At 47.2% G+C, this 20,516-nt stretch overlaps 1 protein-coding gene across 1 annotated transcript in view; it reads right to left on the bottom strand.

The window, feature by feature from the left end:
- The window catches only part of LOC137438781 (late secretory pathway protein AVL9 homolog), an 86,574-nt gene that overhangs the window by 54,910 nt on the left and 11,148 nt on the right, over window positions 1-20,516 (bottom strand). Inside the window, exon 3 of the mRNA XM_068134134.2 lies at window positions 6,044-6,129. Within this exon, the coding sequence (XP_067990235.2) occupies window positions 6,044-6,129 (86 nt within the window). The remainder of the gene's footprint in view (window positions 1-6,043; window positions 6,130-20,516) is intronic.

The following is a 20,516-nucleotide window of genomic DNA, read 5'->3' as shown; positions in this document are numbered from 1 at the left end:
CGGCGGATGTTGTTGATGCCAGCGGGATGGCCTCCGGCCACCTGGTGGTCCTGTCCACCATTGTGAGGAGGTGGGTGAAGCCCCGCGAGGAGGGAAGGGGTCCCACCAGGTCCACATTGACATGGTCGAAGCGCCGCACGGGCACGTCGAATGGTGCCAACGGGGCCTGGGTGTGCCGGTGGACCTTCGTGCGCTGGCAGGCGACACAGGCATTGGCCCAGTCACGGACGTCTTTACGGAGCCCGTGCCAGACGAATTTCGCTGCCACGAGCTTCTGTGATGCTTTCCGGCCCGGGTGGGAAAGGCCGTGGAGGGCGTCAAAAATGTGCCGCCACCATTCGGTGGGCACGATGGGGCGAGGTTGGCCCAGGGAGACGTCGCATAGGAGAACTGTGCCTGTGTCCTCGAAGGGGACGTCGGCCAACCGCAGCCCTGTGTCCGCTGGCATGCACTGTGGGGTCGGCGGTCTGGTCGGCCGCCATGCGGGCGAAGTCCACACCCAGGTGGACGGCGTTCGCGCCGGACCGGGAGAGGCAATCGGCCACAGCGTTGTCCTTGCCCGCGACGTGCCGGATGTCCGTCGTAAATTCGGACACGGCGGAGAGGTGGCGCTGCTGGCGGGCCGACCACGGCTCCGTAACCTTGGCCATGGCGAAGACCAGGGGTTTGTGGTCCACAAACGCCGTTAACGGGCAGCCCTCCAAAACATGGCGGAAGTGGCGAACAACCAGGTAAAGGCCGAGGAGCTCGCGGTCGAAAGCGCTATACTTGCGCTCGTTAGGGCGAAGCTGCCGGCTGAAGAAGGCCAGCGGTTGCCAAGCTCCGTTCACCCACTGTTCATGCACGGCGCCCACCGCGTAGTCGGAAGCGTCCGTGGTGAGGGCGATGGGTGCGTCGAGCGCCGGGTGCGCCAGCATGGTCGCGTTGGCGAGGGCCAGCTTAGCGCCCGTGAACGCCGCGTCCATCTCTGTGGTCCAGGCGACGACGTGCTTGGCCGGCTTGCCCCGGAGGGCTTCGTACAGGGGGTACATGAGTTGGGCGGTGGCACGAACCTTCGTACAGGCACGAACCGGTGGTAGAAATTTACCATCCCCAAAAAATCCTGTAGGGCCTTGATGTAGCGAGGGCGCGGGAAACTTGTGACTGCCCCCACCTTGGTAGGCAGCGGGATGGCCCCGCGCTTCGTGATGTGGTGCCCCAGGAAGTCGACGGCCGTTATGCCAAACTGGCATTTCGCCGGGTTGATGATGAGGCCGTGCTGGCCGAGGCGCTCAAAAAGTGTGCGCAGGTGGACGAGGTGCTCCGCCCGGGAAGTGCTGGCGATGAGAATGTCATCCAGGTAGACGAACAGAAAGGTGAGATCGCGCAGCACGCTGTCCATCAGCCGCTGGAAGGCCTGGGCCGCGTTCTTAAGGCTGAACGGCATTCGGAGGAACTCGAAGAGGCCAAAAGGTGTAATTACAGCCGTCTTCGGAACGTCGGCCGGCCGGACAGGTACCTGGTGGTAGCCCCGAATGAGGTCGACCTTGGAGAAGATCACCCGCCCCGCCAAACGGGCGGAAAAGTCCTGTATGTGTGGTATCGGGTACCGGTCGGGGGTGGTGACGTCGTTGAGGCGGCGGTAATCGCTGCATGGTCGCCATCCGCCACCCGGTTTGGGCACGATGTGCAGGGGCGAGGCCCACGCGCTATTCGAGCACCGCACAATTCCCAATCGCTCCAGCACGTCGAATTCCGCCTTCGATACGGCGAGTTTGGCCGGGTCGAGGCGGCGAGCCCTGGCGTAGACCGGTGGACCTGTGGTCGGGATGTGGTGTTCGACGCTGTGCTTGACGGCGATGGCCGAAAACGTCGGCTGCGTGAGGGCGGGAAACTCGGCGAGTTGGCGGGTGAAATCGCCAACGGCCGGGAGCGCGCAGGCGAGCTTGGTCGGAGCGGAGCCGCTCAATGAGCAAGCGAGCGAGCTGAAGGTCTCCGCGTTGATGAGCCGACGCTGTTTGACGTCGACCAAAAGCCCATGCGCACAAAGAAAATCTGCACCCAGCAAGGCCATGGGCACGTTCGCTGTGATGAAGTCCCACCTGAAGCGCTGGCCCCCGAAGCAGAATGCGACGCTGCGCCAACCGAAGGTGTGGATGGAGGAACCGTTTTCGGCGACCAAAGCGGGGCCGCAAAGCGCGGCCTGTTTGTCCTCCAGCGAGGCGGGTATCGCGCTCAGCTGAGCGCCGGTGTCACACAAAAAACGCCGCCCGGACTCCGTGTCCGTGATAAACAGAAGGCTGCCTGAATGGCCGACGCTCATGGCAGGCAGCGAGCGCCGGCCTGGTCGTTTCCCGACCCGCTGAAAGTGCACGGTGGGCGGCACGTTCTGGCCTTCTGCCCAAACCTGGCGTGGTAATAGCACATGGTCCGCTCTGGTGGAGGCTCCGGCGGTCGCGTCAGGTTCGGTTGGCGGGGCGTCGCGGCGGCCGCTGCCGCCAGTGGCGTTGACTCGGCCGGTGGTGGCGCCGGTCGTGGCGCGGGCGTTGCCTCGGTCGGCCCAGGGTCCCAGGCGGCCGCTCCGACGTGTCGCCTGGCCGAGCAAAATTTATCGGCCTCCTCGGCCAGGGCGCGAGGGTCCGTGATGGGCGAATTAGCCAAAGCTAACCGTACCTGCCTGGGTAGCCGCTGGAGGAACAGCTCGCGGAAGAGGAAGTCCGGGCTGTGGTCACCGAGAAGAGCAAGCATGTGGTCCATGCTTTCGGACGGACGGGCCTCGCCCAGCTCCGGGAGGTGTCGTAGTTGTCGTGCGCGTTCAGTCTCCGTGAGTCCAAACGCACCGAGGAGTAGGTCTTTGAGCGCGCCGTATTTGTCGGCGTCCGGCGGGTGCTGTAGGAAGCTCAGAACCCGGGAAGCGGAGGAGGCGTTGAGACCACGTGGTGGTAGCGCGTCGTGTCCTCCGTAATGTTCCGCAGGGCGAAATGAGAATCCGCTTGAGCAAACCAAACGGCCGCGTGAGATTCCCCAAAGCCCAGGAGCTTCAAAGCTACAGCTGACTCCATCGCCGTGTTCGTAGAAAGGGGTCACCAATTGTGGGAGCTGTGCTCGCACGATAAAATCGGACAAAATGGACGACGCCAGGAATTAGGTTTCTCTGAGCTATTTATTCCCAGCTCACTCAAACGAACTCCAAAGCACTGAATCAACCCATCGAACGGACGGCAATATATATCAGAAACTCAACACACAAAAGCCACGCCTCTCAGGCGGGGCGTGGTATGCAAATAGATAAGCCACGCCTCTCAACGGGGCGTGGTATGCAAGGCAAGCGTTCGCCCGGTAAAGGCAAGTCTCAACACGCCCGGGCGAGTCCGGACACGTGACCGCTCGCCGGTTGCGTCATCGGCCGGTGCATGGTAATTGTGTCATGCTACCGGTAACCGCTACAATATCACGTTTATCTGTCAAAATTGTTGAAATGAAGATCAAATAGCTGTATGTTGAAATATGTTGAAAAAGTCAAAACTTTACATGGGGTGTACTTACTTTTTCACGTGACTGTAGATAGCAAAGGTTTAAAACAAATTATTATTGGCACAGATAAAAAGAAAGAACAGATAGAAATAGAACATTGGTTATAAACACCCATTGTGAATGGTTAAACGTTACAAACTAAACTCCAGTTGTAAAGGTTACAATTATATCTATGACTGCTTCTACTTATTTTACAGCCCCGAATATTCCCACCTTATGGTATCGACCGAGGATCGTTTTTGGACCAAAAAAGCCTTTCTTTGGGTGGGTATTCGTTTTTATCTTGCCAAAACGAAGTTTTTGCAAGATGTATTAGTCAGCTTGTATGTTTGTTTGTTTGTTTGTTTTTATCTTGCCAAAACGAAGTTTTTGCAAGATGTATCAGTCACCTTGTATGTTTGTTTTTTTGTTTGTTTGTGGTTAATCATTTTTTTTCACGTTTAGATCACTCTGTAGACCACAGTTATTATTGGAAACTCCTGTAACTTCGCATATCAGAGTCCTATAGAGATACCCTTCAGCACACAAAATTTTGAAGGTCAAGGTCAAAGGTCAAGGTCACTTTGTGGTCAATCATGGAGGTCGACGAAACCCTTATTTTTTGAGTAACTTTGATCGGATCGTCTCCAAACTTCATGGGAATCTAGTATATGGTCCGGCGCTCAGCTGATTAGTTTTTGGTGGCGATCGGCCTTGACCTTCATGGTTAGCGCTGGAGGTCGAAAATTATTGACCCCAAGGTCAAATTACGAAACCCTTATTTTTTGAGTAACTTTGATCTTATGATCTCCAAACTTGGTGGGTATATAGGGTGTGGTATGGCGCTCAGCTGATTAGTTTTTGGTGTCGATCGGCCTTGACCTTCAAGGTCATTTTGAAGGTCATTCAATTTTGACCAAAAGGTTAAATTTTCAAGTTTCAGTTACCATATCGAGTAGTACCTCAAATTGAAGCCCTTGTTGAGTGCTTTCCAAACGTATAACTAGTTTGACAATGTGACGTCATTTGACGGCGTTATGACGAAAAAACTGCACTTTTCATGTATATTGTATTGCTTTAGTTCGCATTGTTTAGGTCACTCTGTAGAGCACAGTTCCCTTTGGAAACTCTTGTAAGTTCGCATATCAGAGTCTTTTAGAGATACCCTTTAGCACACAAAATTATGAAGGTCAAGGTCAAAGGTCAAGGTCACTTTGCGGCCAATCATGGAGGTCGACGAAACACTAATTGTTTGAGTAACTTTGATCGGATCGTCTCCAAACTTCATGGGAATCTAGTATATGGTCCGGCGCTCAGCTGATTAGTTTTTGGTGGCGATCGGCCTTGACCTTCATGGTTAGCGCTGGAGGTCGAAAATTATTGACCCCAAGGTCAAATTTTGAAATCGTAGGTACCATATCGAGTAATACCTCATATGAATGCCCTTGATGAGTGCTTCCCAGATCTGTAAACAGTTTGACGCTATGACGTCATTTGATGACGTCATGACGAAAAAACGGAATTTTCATGAAAAAATTATTTCCTCAGTTCTCATCAAAATCTTTCAATATTTCATGTGCGTTGGTCATGAAGACATACTATTCACCATACGAAATTATTAAGGTCAAGGTCAAAGGTCAAGGTCACTTGGCAAGATACGGTTCACCCTGTGGGTGACATATGTTTATTTTGTTTTTTTGTTTGTGGTTAATCATTTTTTTTTCACGTTTAGATCACTCTGTAGACCACAGTTATTATTGGAAACTCCTGTAACTTCGCATATCAGAGTCCTATAGAGATACCCTTCAGCACACAAAATTTTGAAGGTCAAGGTCAAAGGTCAAGGTCACTTTGCGGTCAATCATGGAGGTCAACGAAACCCTTATTTTTTGAGTAACTTTGATCGGATCGTCTCCAAACTTCATGGGAATCTAGTATATGGTCCGGCGCTCAGCTGATTAGTTTTTGGTGGCGATCGGCCTTGACCTTCATGGTTAGCGCTGGAGGTCGAAAATTATTGACCCCAAGGTCAAATTTTGAAATCGTAGGTACCATATCGAGTAATACCTCATATGAATGCCCTTGATGAGTGCTTCCCAGATCTGTAAACAGTTTGACGCTATGACGTCATTTGATGACGTCATGACGAAAAAACGGAATTTTCACATTTTGGCAAGATACGGTTCACCCTGTGGGTGACATATGTTTATTTTTCTTTTATTCTTTTTCTTTCAGGAAATCTCTGGGCAGGCCTGACGTGCAATTGAAGGAGGTAGGAATTTGGAATTTCGCCACAATGCCTGTGACACCGGCCACCCGACGACCGCCGAAAGTGTGTGGGTGACACCACACACTTTGCTTCGACTCGGCTAATCTTCACGAAGGACACCATGGGATATTTTACAAATGTGGAGTTAATGATGAAGTGGACACCATTGGAACAAAAAAGCAACCAAGTTTCAATTGAACGCACAAATGCACTTAGCCCAGCATTTCACAGGTAAAAAACAGTAAGGATTTTACCCCCAAGTACAGCATTCTTGGGACACACCTTTGCTTCGATTTGCTTGTAGCATGAAACGGCATACACACACTTTTGCTCTCCTCGTCTGGCAGGCAGCAGGAAATAGACGACATCTACAGAATGCAAAAATAAACCGCCAAAAAATATTAGGACGATATAATTTCAATTTTGAAAAGTTCTATAATAACAAATTAACAAGCAATCAAGTCTTGTTTTAAGCAATTAAAAACCCATACAAACTAGAACGCACTCAATAGAGAGCATACCTCCGCCAGGCTGAACAGTTTAAGTTTTGTATCCACCGATAGGCCGGATCTGGATCCGACATGAAGCAAAATATAATCCTCTTGTTATTGTCATTTAACCAACTCGTCCACCAAGTTTTGTCCTTTTTGGTCTTATAACTCGATGGTGAAGAATCACTTCAAATAATTTAAAATTTCTCGTATCCAGATCCGGATCCTCACCAAAATTGAAACGATCCGTCCTTGTCACACACTCACACACACACACACACACACACACACACACACACACACACACACACACACACACACACACACACACACACACACACACACACACCACCAAGTTTCGTCCAAATCCATCAATAACTTCTGAAATACTGTATCATGCTATATAGTGGTTTTAAACATCATGCTATATAGATATCTGCATTTATCATTTATCATGCTATTTCAGAGCCCTATCACTCAATGGTGAAGAATCACTTTAAAATTATCTGATATGTAGTCTGTGTAGTCAGCCTGGATTGTTACAGCTTAATCATAAGAGGGTTACTGGAAGAACATGTGTGCATCCTGGACTTACTTTGGAACGTCAGAAGACAGAGAGCAGTGGAAGAATCGACGGTATAAAACAGAAACCATTGACCTGCCTGCGATGTGAGAGCAGCAGACATTGTGCTTTGGCCTAATCACATGAAACCAAAAACCCAATTATTAGAAGAAAAAGTCTGATGTTTAAAGCTAAGCAGTTCACCTGGTTATACTCCTGGTATGGTTCGGCATCACAAAATTGAAAGGTTCGAAAAATCGGACCCACTAACACCTGGACGATCTCGTATTTGGTTACCAATCACCCTGCATCGGGTGTCAAAAATAGTTTTTGCATTCAGCAAAGAACAATGGGTGCGAGTAGCACCACGAGGCTGTGATGAAGGTTTACCTTGACAGTCCCAAACCTGCAATGTGCTTCTCCCTTTAGTTTTCTTGCATTATTTTCATATTTCTATGATAACGATGTCTTGTTTTTTTTAAATCAACAATTGGGCAAAGGATCGGGGAGTTGTCCGTCAACTCTGGACGTGAAAAACGTTCGAAGGTTGACACGGAGGTTAAATGAGGGGCATGGAAGCAGCAAAACTGAACATCACGTGAGACGACCCCGACCAAGCCTTTTAGTGAACTATATTCAGAATATGGAAGAATCAGTGATGAGCAATCACAGAACAACAGCGGGAGAAATCGCCATGGCAACAGGTGTATCAGATGGTTCTGTGCGTACAATTTTGCATACTGATCTCATAATGTCAAAAGTTTCTGCATTCTGGATGTGCGAATGCTCGCAGACGACCAAAAAGCCACACGATTCTCCATGTCTCAGAACATGGTGATCAGGAATGGAGCAAGTGGGGAACGGTTTGTGAACACCATTGTGACTACATAGAGATAGACGAAACATACATGTCTTTCTTCAATCCGGAAACCAATAGGCGGCTGGCACAGTGGAAGCATTCACCTCGCTGAATACATTTTGTGGGAATGCATCAGCCAGAGATGATGGTTCTCATATTTTGGGATGCTCACGACATCAATCTCAGCGACTGCATTACAAAAGGGATAACAGTTACTGGCAAGCACTGGCGTCACTAGGGGAGTGCGGGGCGTGCGGACCGCACCAGGTGACACTATCAGAGGGGGTGACACCAAATGTTTGCAGTGTTTCAGCAGAAATTTATTAATTTTTATAAAAATATTCCTGTAGTTAGTTATAACAACAAAAACATTTTCCGTAAGCCCAGCTTACACGTATCAATACACCTACAAGGCTAAAACTCTATGCTAATTTACTTTTTGAACCTTCTAATGCGCTCCGGTCAGAGCGGTCATTATTAACGCACAGGTTGTAAACCTGGTGCGTTATAGCGTTTACAGGTTGTAAACCTGGTGCGTTATAGCGTTTGCCTGGGAATTTCGGGCGCTCAAAAGTGAAGCTAGTTTCTGTCACCCATTTCTGTCGCTCATTTCTGTCGCTCAGATGTGTAAACATGACGTCATCAAATCTATATTTATAGGATAGGTTATAGGAGATATATATGTTATAGGATAGGAATAGAGGACCCAAATGACCCAAATGACCCAAATGACCCAAATGACCCAGAGGACCCAAATGACCCAGAGGACCCAAATGACCCAAATGACCCAGAGGACCCAAATGACCCAGAGGACCCAAATGACCCAGAGGACCCAAATGACCCAGATGACCCAAATGACCCAGAGGACCCAAATGACCCAGAGGACCCAAATGACCCAGAGGACCCAGAGGACCCAAATGACCCAAATGACCCAGAGGACCCAAATGACCCAGAGGACCCAAATGACCCAGAGGACCCAAATGACCCAAATGACCCAAATGACCCAGAGGACCCAAATGACCCAGAGGACCCAAATGACCCAGAGGACCCAAATGACCCAGAGGACCCAAATTCTATGTATGTTTCTATGATGATGTATGTTTTGGTGAAAGTACATAATGTGAATACTAGTAGCAATTTTACAAAAACCATGGCATAATTTCAAATCTTGACCCGAGATGATAATTATGCTACATCATAATTTCCATGTGCCAACCTGGGCGGAATCCAAGTGGATTCACTTGACTTGTTACCCAATTACAATGACGCTTCGAATCACGTAGTTTCGTCTGCACAGCATGCGCTGTCTTCGTTGCCGCTGGTGTTTTTATAGTCGCTGCTTTTGTCATATTTTCTGGTGTTTTAGCTACAATATTGTGGTAATTAGTATTTGTGAACCAAAATCAATAACTGTTTTGAGAATGAAGTCGTAATTAAAGGAAAAGCTTAACTTGTGCGGTCAGCACTCTTTTGCTGAAAATGCATCGTGTGACATTTTTTGGAACTCTTGAGACAATGTTTTCTTTCTTTGCTGCTTCCACCAATCGATGGGATGTGTTAATTGACCATACTGGAGTGTCATTGAAAAGGCTATCAACAACACGCTGGAGTGCTCATCATGATGCAGTTAAGCCAGTTAAAGAAAAGTTTGATGTTTGTGGCTGCGATTGAAGCTCTATGTGATCCACATGAAAATTTGGACACAAGAGGAGCAGCACAAGGTCTTTTGCCTGCTGTCTGTGATTTCACTTTTCTGTGCTACCTGTACTTCTGGTGTGATGTACTTCAGGAAGTTAATCTTACACAGCAGTACCTGCAGACTAAGGGCTTAACTCTCGACAAGCACGAGGAGTGCAGTTACCTAGTGGAGCATGCAATTGAACAGGCGCGTTTAAAATCAGACGAATATGGAATTGCAGTAGAGAGAAGAGCCAGGTTCAAGAAAAGGATGGCAGGGGAGCAGGAAGAAAATAAGAGGGCGATGCTTGAGTGTATTTTTTTTTTTTTTTTTGGTATTGTTATGTCCGTGGGGTAGAGGAATATCTAGAGCCAGGTAGATCTGTAGACGTATGTATTCGACTGTCGCGATAGGGAATCTGCCCTGTAATAAGTTCTGTGTGTTTAGTCCGGTTTGTCGGTTAAGAAGTATACCTGTGAACATACCAGGATGTTCGTGTGCTAGGTAATTGTAGGGATTAAAGATAACAGCCCTTGTGTGTCACACCTGGTAATCAAACCTTTGTCACTTATGGCAAGGCATACCCATATAAACACTTAGATAGGCCCTTTAGCACACACAGTAATTAAATCCCCTTCCCTTACAACGACTTTGGAAGAAGCCAGATCAGGGCACCGTCGGGTGGCCGCCGTCAGCTACACCACCAGCTAGGCCTAGCAACATCGCGTGACCACGCCACAGGGAACGTGTGATTGGAGGGAAGGTGCTGGAAGGTTCGGTGGAAGGCACTGGTTGGTGGCGCGCCAAGGCTGACGTCACCGCCCAGGTTATAAAAGGGCGTGCCGGACGACATTTTCTCTCTTGCGCTGCATGTCTCTGGAGCTCTTGGTTATCTCTGGCTGTCTTGCGCTGCACGACATTTGAGCAGCTCTAGCTCTGTCTCTTGCACGTCCCTCTTTGATCTCTTGGCGCTGCACGATATCTCTCTGTGCTTGAAGCTCTTGTGCTTCTTCTTGGTCTTGAGAGGTCCTGGTGGTCGTTGGTTCACCATGTGCGTGGTGCAGGAGCGAGGCTCGGTGCTGTGAACGGGCGGGACCTCGTGTGCGAACGGCGAGGGGATTGGAGCGAGGGCGTTGGCTCGGGCCTAGCGAAGCGGACGGAGGGTTTCTCCGCACCGGAGTTTGAAGCCGTGGTGGATACGACAACTACAGACGGACAGTTAAGACGCACCACATTCACCATCCCACGACGAACGTGTTCTTTTATTAATTCATTCCTGTGTCTCGTTTCTGAAGTGAGGTGTGTGGGATCCCAATATAGGATTTAGTTTATTTGATTGCCGTCGCGTTTCATTGTATCAGGTCCGTGAATAAATCTCTATTTTTATACATTCTAATTCGTTGTTCGAGTTCATTAATTTCCCTGCAGGATCGAAGCTGCCGTCGGTTCGCTGAAGGTAAGCGCTTTTGCCGCAGCTTCCACTTCTCTTCTTCTTCCCGCGCTGCATAAGTAAAATACGTGTTTGATCGTCACCTCCAGTAAAGCAGTTTTGGTCCATCCAAAACGGTCTCTGGTGTTAACCCTGAGGGATTCGCTTGACAGTATACAAGTTCGAGGCTCGTGAAAGAGCGAACATTAATCACACAGAAAGTCAAACCGACACATAAAACACAAAATAAGGGGAGCGGTAGACAAGATGGGTAGAGAGGGGGAAGGACACAAACACAACATTTGAGAGCAGGGACATCAAGAGAACTGTGGGAGGGAGAGGGCTTGGGGGGAGGTGGGAGAGGTATAAAACATTTGGACACTGCAAGGACTTCCACGAAAGAAGTTCGAATTTCAAAAAAGTGTGTCTGGGATGAATTAGCGGGGGTAGAAAAGATCAAGGTTTTGGATGGGGGAAGGTAAGAGATGGTGGTGAACAGCTGTTTTAAAGACCTGGAGGGAGGAGTGGGATTGAAGGGAGTGGGGGAGTTTGTTCCAGAGGCGGGAGAAAAGAGGAATGAAAGAGTGAAGGTGAGCAGAGAGCCTAGATTTTGGCAGTTTAACCATAAGAGGGCTGCTGGCAGATCTTGTGCGACCTGTAGGAATATTTGGGGGACAGAGCACAGACAGGGCTGCGGGTCTAGGCCAGAGAGGAGTCGGTAGAAGACAGAAAGACCACCAACCTGCCTGCGGTGAGTGAGTGAAAGGCCCTCGGAGTTAGCTTCATCGCAGGAGATTCCAATGATTCTGAAAGCTTTGGTTTCAACAGCGTGAAGCCAAGCTAGGTGTGAGGCAGGAGCACCGGCCCAAAGAGGGGAACAGTATTCCATTGAGCTGCGGATGAAAGCTTTGTATGTGGTGAGGAGCTCAAGTGTGCCAAGGAAGGACTTCGCAGGACGGAGGATGCCCAGTCGGCGAGGCCAGCTTGGAAATGTGGTTTCCCAAGAAAGATCATGGCAGATAGTGAGACCCAAAAGCTTGAGCGACAGAACTTCTTGGACAGGATTGTTGAGAAAGCAGATGGGAGGGTTTTCCAGTCAGTCTTTTCGGAGAGACATAGTAAGAGTGTGAGATTTGTCAGGATTGAAAGACATGTTCCACTTGTTTTACCAATCTGTGATTTTGTCCAGGTCTGCAGAGAGTGAGGAGGCTGCAGATTGCCGATCTGAGGGATGAGGAATGGAATGGCAGAGAGTGGATTCATCAGAAAAGAGATAGAGAGGATTTTCCAGAGAGTCGGAGAGATCATTGATGAAGACCAGAAAAAGCACAGGGCCCAGAACACTACCTTGGGGAACTCCAGCCATATCAGGAAGGAGAGATGAGAGAAATCCATTCAGGGCCACACGTTGACTACGACCAGAGAGGAAGTCCGCAAGCCATGCGTGGAGATTTCCATGGATAACATGGGAGGAGAGTTTGGTGAGCAGAGCTGGGTGCCAGACCATATCGAAGGCACGTGATATGTCAAGGGAGACAGCTCTGATTTCCTGTTTGGCATTGAGGACCTCCATCCATTGTTGAGACAGCAGAAGCAACATATCCAGAGTAGAATGACCTGGTCTGAATCCAAATTGATGATCAGAGATCAAGCCATTGGAGAAGAGGAAGGATTTGATATCCGAAGCAATGATGGATTCCATGACTTTGCTGATAATTGGGAGCAGGCTGATTGGTCTGTAGTTGCAAGGATCTGTTTTTGCACCTTTTTGTGCAAAGCGGTAATGTTTGCTGATTTTCAAGATGCTGGCAGATGACCTTGAGCAAAAGAGAGGGTGAAAAGAACAGAGAGAGGGTGAGATAGAGCGGCAGAGCAGGATTTTAGGACCCCTGGGCTGATGCCGTCTGGTCCAGTTGCAGAATCAGAGTCGAGGTTTGACAAAAACTTCGACACCTTCTCAGGAGAAAAAGACACAGAGTCCAGGAGCAGTTGGATTCGACTGGGTGAGGTGGGAACAGAGAGAGATGGGTTTGGGACACAAGATTTTGAGGCAAACACAGAGTTGAGGCATTTGGCTTTGTCGCGTGTGGTGTCAACTGTGTAGCCATTTGAGGTAAGGGAGAGGATGGAGGGGGAACAAACACCAGAAATGGATTTGACCAGACGCCACCAGGATTTGGAGGAAGGAGACAGGTTTTAGCGTTCATTCTTGAGTGTGGAGAGATAGTGCTTCCTGGCACTCCTGAGGGTAGACACACACTTGTTCTGAGCTTGGTGGAAGGAACTGAGATTGCCTTCAGTTGGATTCGTCTTCCAAGAGGCAAAGGCAAGTTGTTTCAGGGCAACTGCCTCACCACAAGATTCAGTGTACCATGGACGGGAGGAAGGGTAAGACAACTGAAGACGAAATGGGATAAATCTGTGCGTGAGAGAAAGCAGTTTGCTTTGGAAGAATTCCCAGGAAGAATTGATGTCAGAGGCAGTAGAGATGGGAGACCAGTCCAGATGATTGATGGCTGCTTGCAGACTGTGCCAGTCAGCCTGAGTGAAATGCCAGACTCGTCGGCGCTGAGGAGGCTCTCTGAGAATGGCCAGAGAGATGTCCACTTTGACCAGCACATGATCAGAAGAACCGATTGGAGCAGAAGAAGAGCAGCAGACATTTGCAGGTAAGTTTGTCATAACCAAGTCTAGAAGAGAAGATACTCCATTGACTGAGATCCGGGTCGGGAAATTGACAGATTGTGTCAGTCCCAATGAGTCGCAGAAGTCCTTTGCTGAGGTGCCATGGCTGGTGAGAGAGGAACCCACACCCAGCCAGCTGGCATGATGACAGTTGAAGTCGCCACATATGAGGAAGAGAGAGTTTGGATGAGTTGATAGAAGTTAGTCCATGTTGTCAGACAGCGAAATGTAAATGGAGTCATCACTGTTTGGAGGACGGTACAGAACACATATGAACAAAAGGTGGGAGCGGAGAGGAAGCCGTAGCCAGAGGTACTCCTGGGGGTGGGGTGGAGAGAGGGCAGTGCAAGGAGAGTGAAGAAGAGAGTTTTTGATAAAGATAGCAACCCCACCAGCAGGACGAGGCTCGGGTCTATCGTACCGGAGGAGGGAGTAACCAGGAAGAGATATTAAGGAATCAGAGACATCTTGAAGGAGGAAAGTTTCTGTTAAGCAGATCAAGTCTGGATTGTCAGAAGCAACCTGAATGGAGAGATCAATCAGGTTTGAGCGAAAGCATTGATCGCTTTCATTCTGAACTCCAGATCAGATCAAGAGCCATCAAGGAAGTAGCAGCCATGTTTGAGGCTGTTCATGTGAAGAGTCTCATATCTGCCACTGAAGAAGAGTTAAAGGTGTCCATTCCAAAATTGACCACTTTCTATGATGAGGTATCCGACCGAGAGTGAGCTTTCAATAGAAATACCAAGGTTGAGAAGGCACCTGAAAGCAGCAGAGATTGATCTGGAAGAAGCCAAAGATTAGGCAACATTAGACGTTTTGACATTCATAGCTGAATGGGACTTTGTAGAATCTCTCCCAACCCTTTCACTCAGCCTAAAATTATTTCTGACGATCTGTGTGTCTGTGGCTTCATGTGAGAGGAGCTTTTCAAAGCTGAAACTTATAAAGAACTATTTGCGATCTACCATGGGACAGTCAAAGCTTTCCGATCTTGCGATATTATCAATAATTGTAAGTGAGTTGGCGAAAGGCATTGATTTCGATGAAGTGATTCACAGGTTCACAGCTTTGAAGGCCAGGAAAGGAAAGTTCTGAATTAGTCGAGATGTTCACCAAGTGCTGAAATGCTTGTGTATTTGTTCCTGTTTATTTTTATGGTATTATTTAATTTACGAGTATATTTCCATATGCATTTGTCTTCAAGTTCTACATTATTTGGGCCGTTATTGATTATGCAAAACTAATCCATCAATGTATCTCATGTAACAATAATGTTTAACGTTAAAATCAACATAATTTTGATGTAGTTCTTAAACGTTTTTACCTCGAATTCTATTGTTTTCTTACCGAATTTTCACTTTAACCACATGAAACTATGTAAATGTAAATACATTTAGGCTGTGCGTATGATATTGTAATTTAACCCTCTGGAGTCTACTATTATTATTATTATTACTAGGGCATGCCCGTACTATATATATGCCCGTACTATATATCTATCTAAAATTATATCCCCCCCCTCTATTTACATGAAATGGTTTGGTCCATTCGCAACGCCAAAGCGAACGGCGAACGGCTTGCGAGTACAGTGACAATCCCCCCCCCCTCTATTTACATGAAATGGTTTCGTCCATTCGCAACGACCACAGAACCCCCCCCCCCCTCTATTTACATGGAATGGTTTGGTCCATTCGCAACGCCGGCACACGCGATCGTTCGCTGCTCTCTGATTGGTTGAATCGTTTTTTGGACATAGCTCGGTAAGTAATTGTCCGATTAATATGAAACCTTGAAAAGGCACATCCTCGGGTCCCCAGCAATATACCTGGCAAGTTAAAAGTATATCGGACCCGTGGTTGTCGAGAAACAGCGGTCACAGACAGACAAACGTACAAACGTACAGACAGAGATTACTGGAATTATAGATAGATATATTATTATATATTATGCACATCGAATCCAGGAGGCGGTAATTGCGCGGTAAATTTGAATGCGGTTAGAGCCGATAAATTCTGCTTGTTGACATTTCGGCGCATGCGTGAAGCCGATTGAATCGGCTTGTAGACTCCAGAGAGTTAAAGGTGTAATTTTAATTTTGCTAGTTGTTTATGTCACTACTATTGCCATTACATTCGGCGATAAACGAGAATTACGATTTACAAGTAACATTAGTACAAAAAAACATGACTAAGGATTCTGTATGGTCTGGTACGGGAGGAGGTCCATGGGGTGGGGGGGGGTGGGGGGGGGGTAGGGGGTGACACCATGAGTTACCGCACTGGGTGACACCAACTCTAGTGACGCCACTGCTGGCAAGGTACCATGGGGGTGTTGGCACAACATTTGTACACTCGGGGTTTCGCTTCTACCACAACAATGCCCCACCACATTAGGCTGCTCAGGTGCAAGAACTCTTCAAATAGTAATACATTAAACTTATCCCAAATTTACCAAATTCATTGGATATTCTGCCCAGTGACATTTGGTTATCTATACTATAAGAGAGCCGTTTGTCTGTCTATGTGTCGCCATTTTTCTCAGAGATGGCTGAATGGATTTTCATCAAACTTTCAGAGGTTCATCAGTGAGTGCCAGGGGGTGTTTTGGGCATATATATATTATATTATATTATATATATATATATATATATATATATATATATATATATATATATATATATATATATATATATATATATAAATGTTGGATTTTGAGGATTTTTTTCTTCTTTTAATCGATCTATCATGGGAGTGGGGAAGTGTGTAGGGACCCCACTCCTTAGTGGGTGTAGGAAAATGTTTTAGGTCCACAAAGAATACAACGGGCAACGCCGGGTACCTCTGCTAGTTTCTAATAAGCGCCCACGTAGAAATCACTGCACGCAGTTCGTTATAAGTGGCAGTTCTTGGGATCGACTAGCCATGAGAAATGTAGTTTGCATCATCATTAGAACACGCTGTGTGGGTAGACATCATTGGAACGGGCATCGAACGGTACCCGGCATATACCCGGCATAAATGCTCGCAGTTACCAGTAGTAGTTCTAATTTTGTTTAATTTACTTTCCAATTGGCAACTGGACTTTTATCACATAACCTGAGCAATCCATTGGTAGTTTTGGAAAAGTTGTACCTTTAAATAACTCAGAAATCACGACTTCATTTACCTCGCATTTCACAAACGCTTTACGCTGCTGTGCTGTGGTTTACAGGCACCGTGTGCCAGCGCAAGCCTGCGAAAATATGTGAAAGCCTTCTCGAGACCTTACGACTGAATGCAAAAAATGTGAAAATGTGTATCCGAAAAGTATTTTAAGGGAAACTGTTAAAGAAGCAACTAGAACTCAGTAGAGCGCATACCTCTGCCAGGCTGAACAGTTTATGGTTTCTATCCCACTGATAGGCCAGATGTGGATCCAGATCTTCACCAAAATCAAATCGATTCTTCCTTGTCACACACACACACACAACCTGCCCACCGAGTTTCGTCCAAATCTGTCCACAACTTTTTGAGATATCCTGCTATGTATCGTTCTTGGCCCTATCTCCCAATGGTGAAGAATCACTTTAAAAATTCTACTAGTCGGATCCAAATCCGGATCTTCACCAAAATCTAATCATTTCTTCCTTGTCACATACGCTACATCTCTGCCAAATTTCGTCTGAATCCGTCCACAACTTTTTGAGATATCTTGTTCACAGACAGACAGACAAACGGACAGACAGGGGTGAAAACATAACCTCCATCCACCTACGGTGGCAGAGGTAACTAAATAAAGGCCGGCAAATTATCCACTTGTAGCCGAAGAAGCCAAATAAATCTGTTGTGCATATTAATGAGATGCAAACATGATACTAAAAAGATATATTACACCATGCACAGATTAAACCAATTAGGAAGTGGCCTATCTCATTTGTACATGGGAAATGTATTTTAAACGATCGTTTAATCTCCAGAATTAAAATGACATTTTTTTAAATGACATTTTTGCAAGATTAATTTTCCCTGAGTCAGAGATTTTCATTTCCCATTTTATGATTTATTTTCAGTGCCATCCTGTAGTTTCAGTGTCATCGGAAGCCTCGTAGTTTGGAGATAAATGTTAAATTTGATTTTCACTTCTGCTTGAATAGTGGAAAGGAAATTCAACCATCCCATATGGTTTGGTTTGGTTTGTCTAATCTTTGAATCTCACTTCGGTTTTCTTTTAGAGGAAAAAAAAAAAACTATACAAAAAATTGTGACGAACACCCAGCCATGCCCAAAAGGAATCGAACCTAGTGATGCCGGAGTAAATAATCCGCAAGATGGACTGACGCTTGAATGGAAGTGTGGAGGCTTGGAATAAAACTAGAGCACGCCAATTGGTGGCCTGGCGAATGTTATAATAATCAATTCGGGTGCACATGCTGATAACGTAACGTAACTTGCGTGTGCCTGCTGGTAATTTAATCGCACATGGAGATGTTGTGGTGTGGTGCTGACCGGGCCGACGTGGTGTGGTGCTGACCGGGCCGCCGTGGCGTGGTGCTGACGGGGCCCCCGCAGCCGTGATGCCCCCCCACCCCCAGAATTTCCATGTTTTAAACGTTTCCCAGTGTATACCCTGGATTAGAATAGGTACACCGCATCCCTGCGTGTCGTTAGAGACGACTAAGAGGGTTGGCGTCAGGAAGGGCATTCGGCCATAAAAACATTGCCTCAAAAAGAGAACCATGACAATTACAACTACATATGGGCAGGGTACAGCCCGAAGTGGAGATCGGTTTCTGAGGTTTGGGACATGGAATGTAGGGACAATGACAGGGAGATCAGGAGAAGGGGTGGAAATATTGGTCAGAAGAAGAGTGAACATATGTTGTGTGCAAGAGACGAGATGGAAGGGAAGTGGTGTGAGAATGGTGAAGGGTAGGCAGGGACAGAAATACAAGTTTGTGTGGCAAGGGTGCCTGGAGGGCATGAATGGTGTTAGTGTCCTGTTTTCTGAGGAGTTTGTAGACAGTGTGGTGAGTGTGACTAGAGTGAGCGATAGGTTGATGATGGTGAAAATGATGATTGGAAAGCTATTGGTGAACGTCATCTCGGGATATGCTCCGCAGGTTGAACGGAGCGATGAAGAGAAGGACAAGTTCTGGTGTGCGATATAGAAGCTGATGGAAAACGTGAAAGATGAGGAAGTTGTTGTGGTAGGAGGAGACCTAAATGGACATGTGGGAAGGATTATGGACGGTTTTGAGGGAGTTCATGGGGGTTACGGATATGGTGTGAGAAATGGAGAAGGTGAAAGGATTTTGGAGTTTGCTGATGGAGCTGATTTGTTGATTGTAATACTCAGTTCCAGAAAGTGGATAATAAGCTTGTTACATACACGTCAGGTGGGTCGACGACAACCGTTGACTACCTGATGGTGCGTAGGCGAGATAGGGGGCACCTCCAGGACACAAAGGTGATCCCGGGGGAGGAGGCTGTTTCACAGCACCACTTGGTTGTCTGCGACATAAGGGTGAAAGGTGCAAGGAGAGCTCGGCGGGTGAAGTACCAACCGAGAAAGAAGGTGTGGAGGTTGAAAGAGGTGACAGTAAGGGAGGCATTAAAAGAGAGGCTGAGTCGGGTAGAGGATGATGCGGTTGAGCTTGAGAGTGGTTGGATGTCAATGAAAGCTAGTCTGTTGGGAGCCGTTGGTGAGGTATGTGGATGGACAAAAGGACCACCGAGGCACTCGGAAACATGGTGGTGGGATGATGAAGTTGGAAAGAGGATTGACGAGAAGAGGAAGAAGTTCAAGGAGTGGCAGAAGGCGAAGGGTACGGGAACAGAAACAGCAGAGCATAAAAGTTATAAGGCAGCCAGGAAGGCTGCAAAGAAAGAGGTAGCAAAGGCGCAGGAGGCATGTAGGAAAATGTTCGGAGAACGCTTGGATTCGGAAGAGGGTCAGAGAGCTGTTTTCAGGATTGCAAAGCAGATAGCGAAAGAGAGGTGTGATGTGATGGTGGTGAGTTGCTTGAAGGATGAAGTGGGACAAATCATTGTGGACCCAGATGGAATTAAAGGAAGATGGAAAAGATGTATGGAAATGCTGTTGAATACAGAGAATGAATGGGATGGTAACATGGAGAGTAACCCAGTTTTAGGACCGACAGAGAAGATAACTGAGAAGGAAGTTGAGGAAGCGATAAAAGCAATAAAAAAACACCTTTAGAGGCCATTTTTCCCCGCAGGCGGGGGTTGGTCTTTTTCGGGGACCGTGGTTGTTGTTGTTGTTTTTTGGTCCCCTTTTTGAAGCAATGTTTTACGGCCGGATGCCCTTTTACCGAACTTGCCGCTGGCGTCCCCAGGATCACAGGGCATGTTCCTTCTTTCGCTGTGATTGCCCAAATAACCCCTGGCGATGCTCTGTTAGGGATTCCTGATGAGTACTTCTGTATGGAGACCGAGAACCCTCACATGCTCCTCACCCTGTGACGATGCTGGCTCAACTGCCGATACTCACCCAAAAAAAAGCAGATCGAAACCATCCCTTGCATGACATCCGCAGGCATGCTCGTTGGCCGCCTAACCCGAGCACACAATTGATTGACCCGAATCAAAGGAACACATGCTTTATTTTGTTAAATAGCCATAAATCGTGAGGCCGGTGAGGGGAAATAGAATAATGGTGTTAATGAAATAAATGAGAAAAAGTACATTTAACAGTGAAAAATACAAAGGAATGGAGGGGAAAGACAAAGTTCCACTAAATACTATCCCAGCAGACCTAAACTGGAGTTACAATACATCCACTGAACACATGCAAATTACGATAATTTTTTAACCCCTTAACACTCTTTTTCCTTTTTCCGAGAATTAGAACCTCAGTATCATAATTATCAGCTTGCAATGATTTGGCAAAAAAATTGGGGATCCAAATTAAAGCAAACTTCAGCCAGAAGACATCTTGCAGCCGAGCTTATCCTGGCAACCAATTGGCACAAACTACTGAAAACCCTCAATACTCATCTCCATCACCTTAATATGCCAATACTGTGCAGCCTTGACATCAATTTGGGTTG

Source organism: Myxine glutinosa, chromosome 13 (genome assembly GCF_964187855.1).
Source record: "Myxine glutinosa chromosome 13, kmMyxGlut1.1, whole genome shotgun sequence".
Taxonomy (NCBI): Eukaryota; Metazoa; Chordata; class Myxini; order Myxiniformes; family Myxinidae; genus Myxine; species Myxine glutinosa.
Note: the sequence above shows the minus strand (reverse complement) of the source record. Positions and strands in the feature narration are given on the sequence as shown.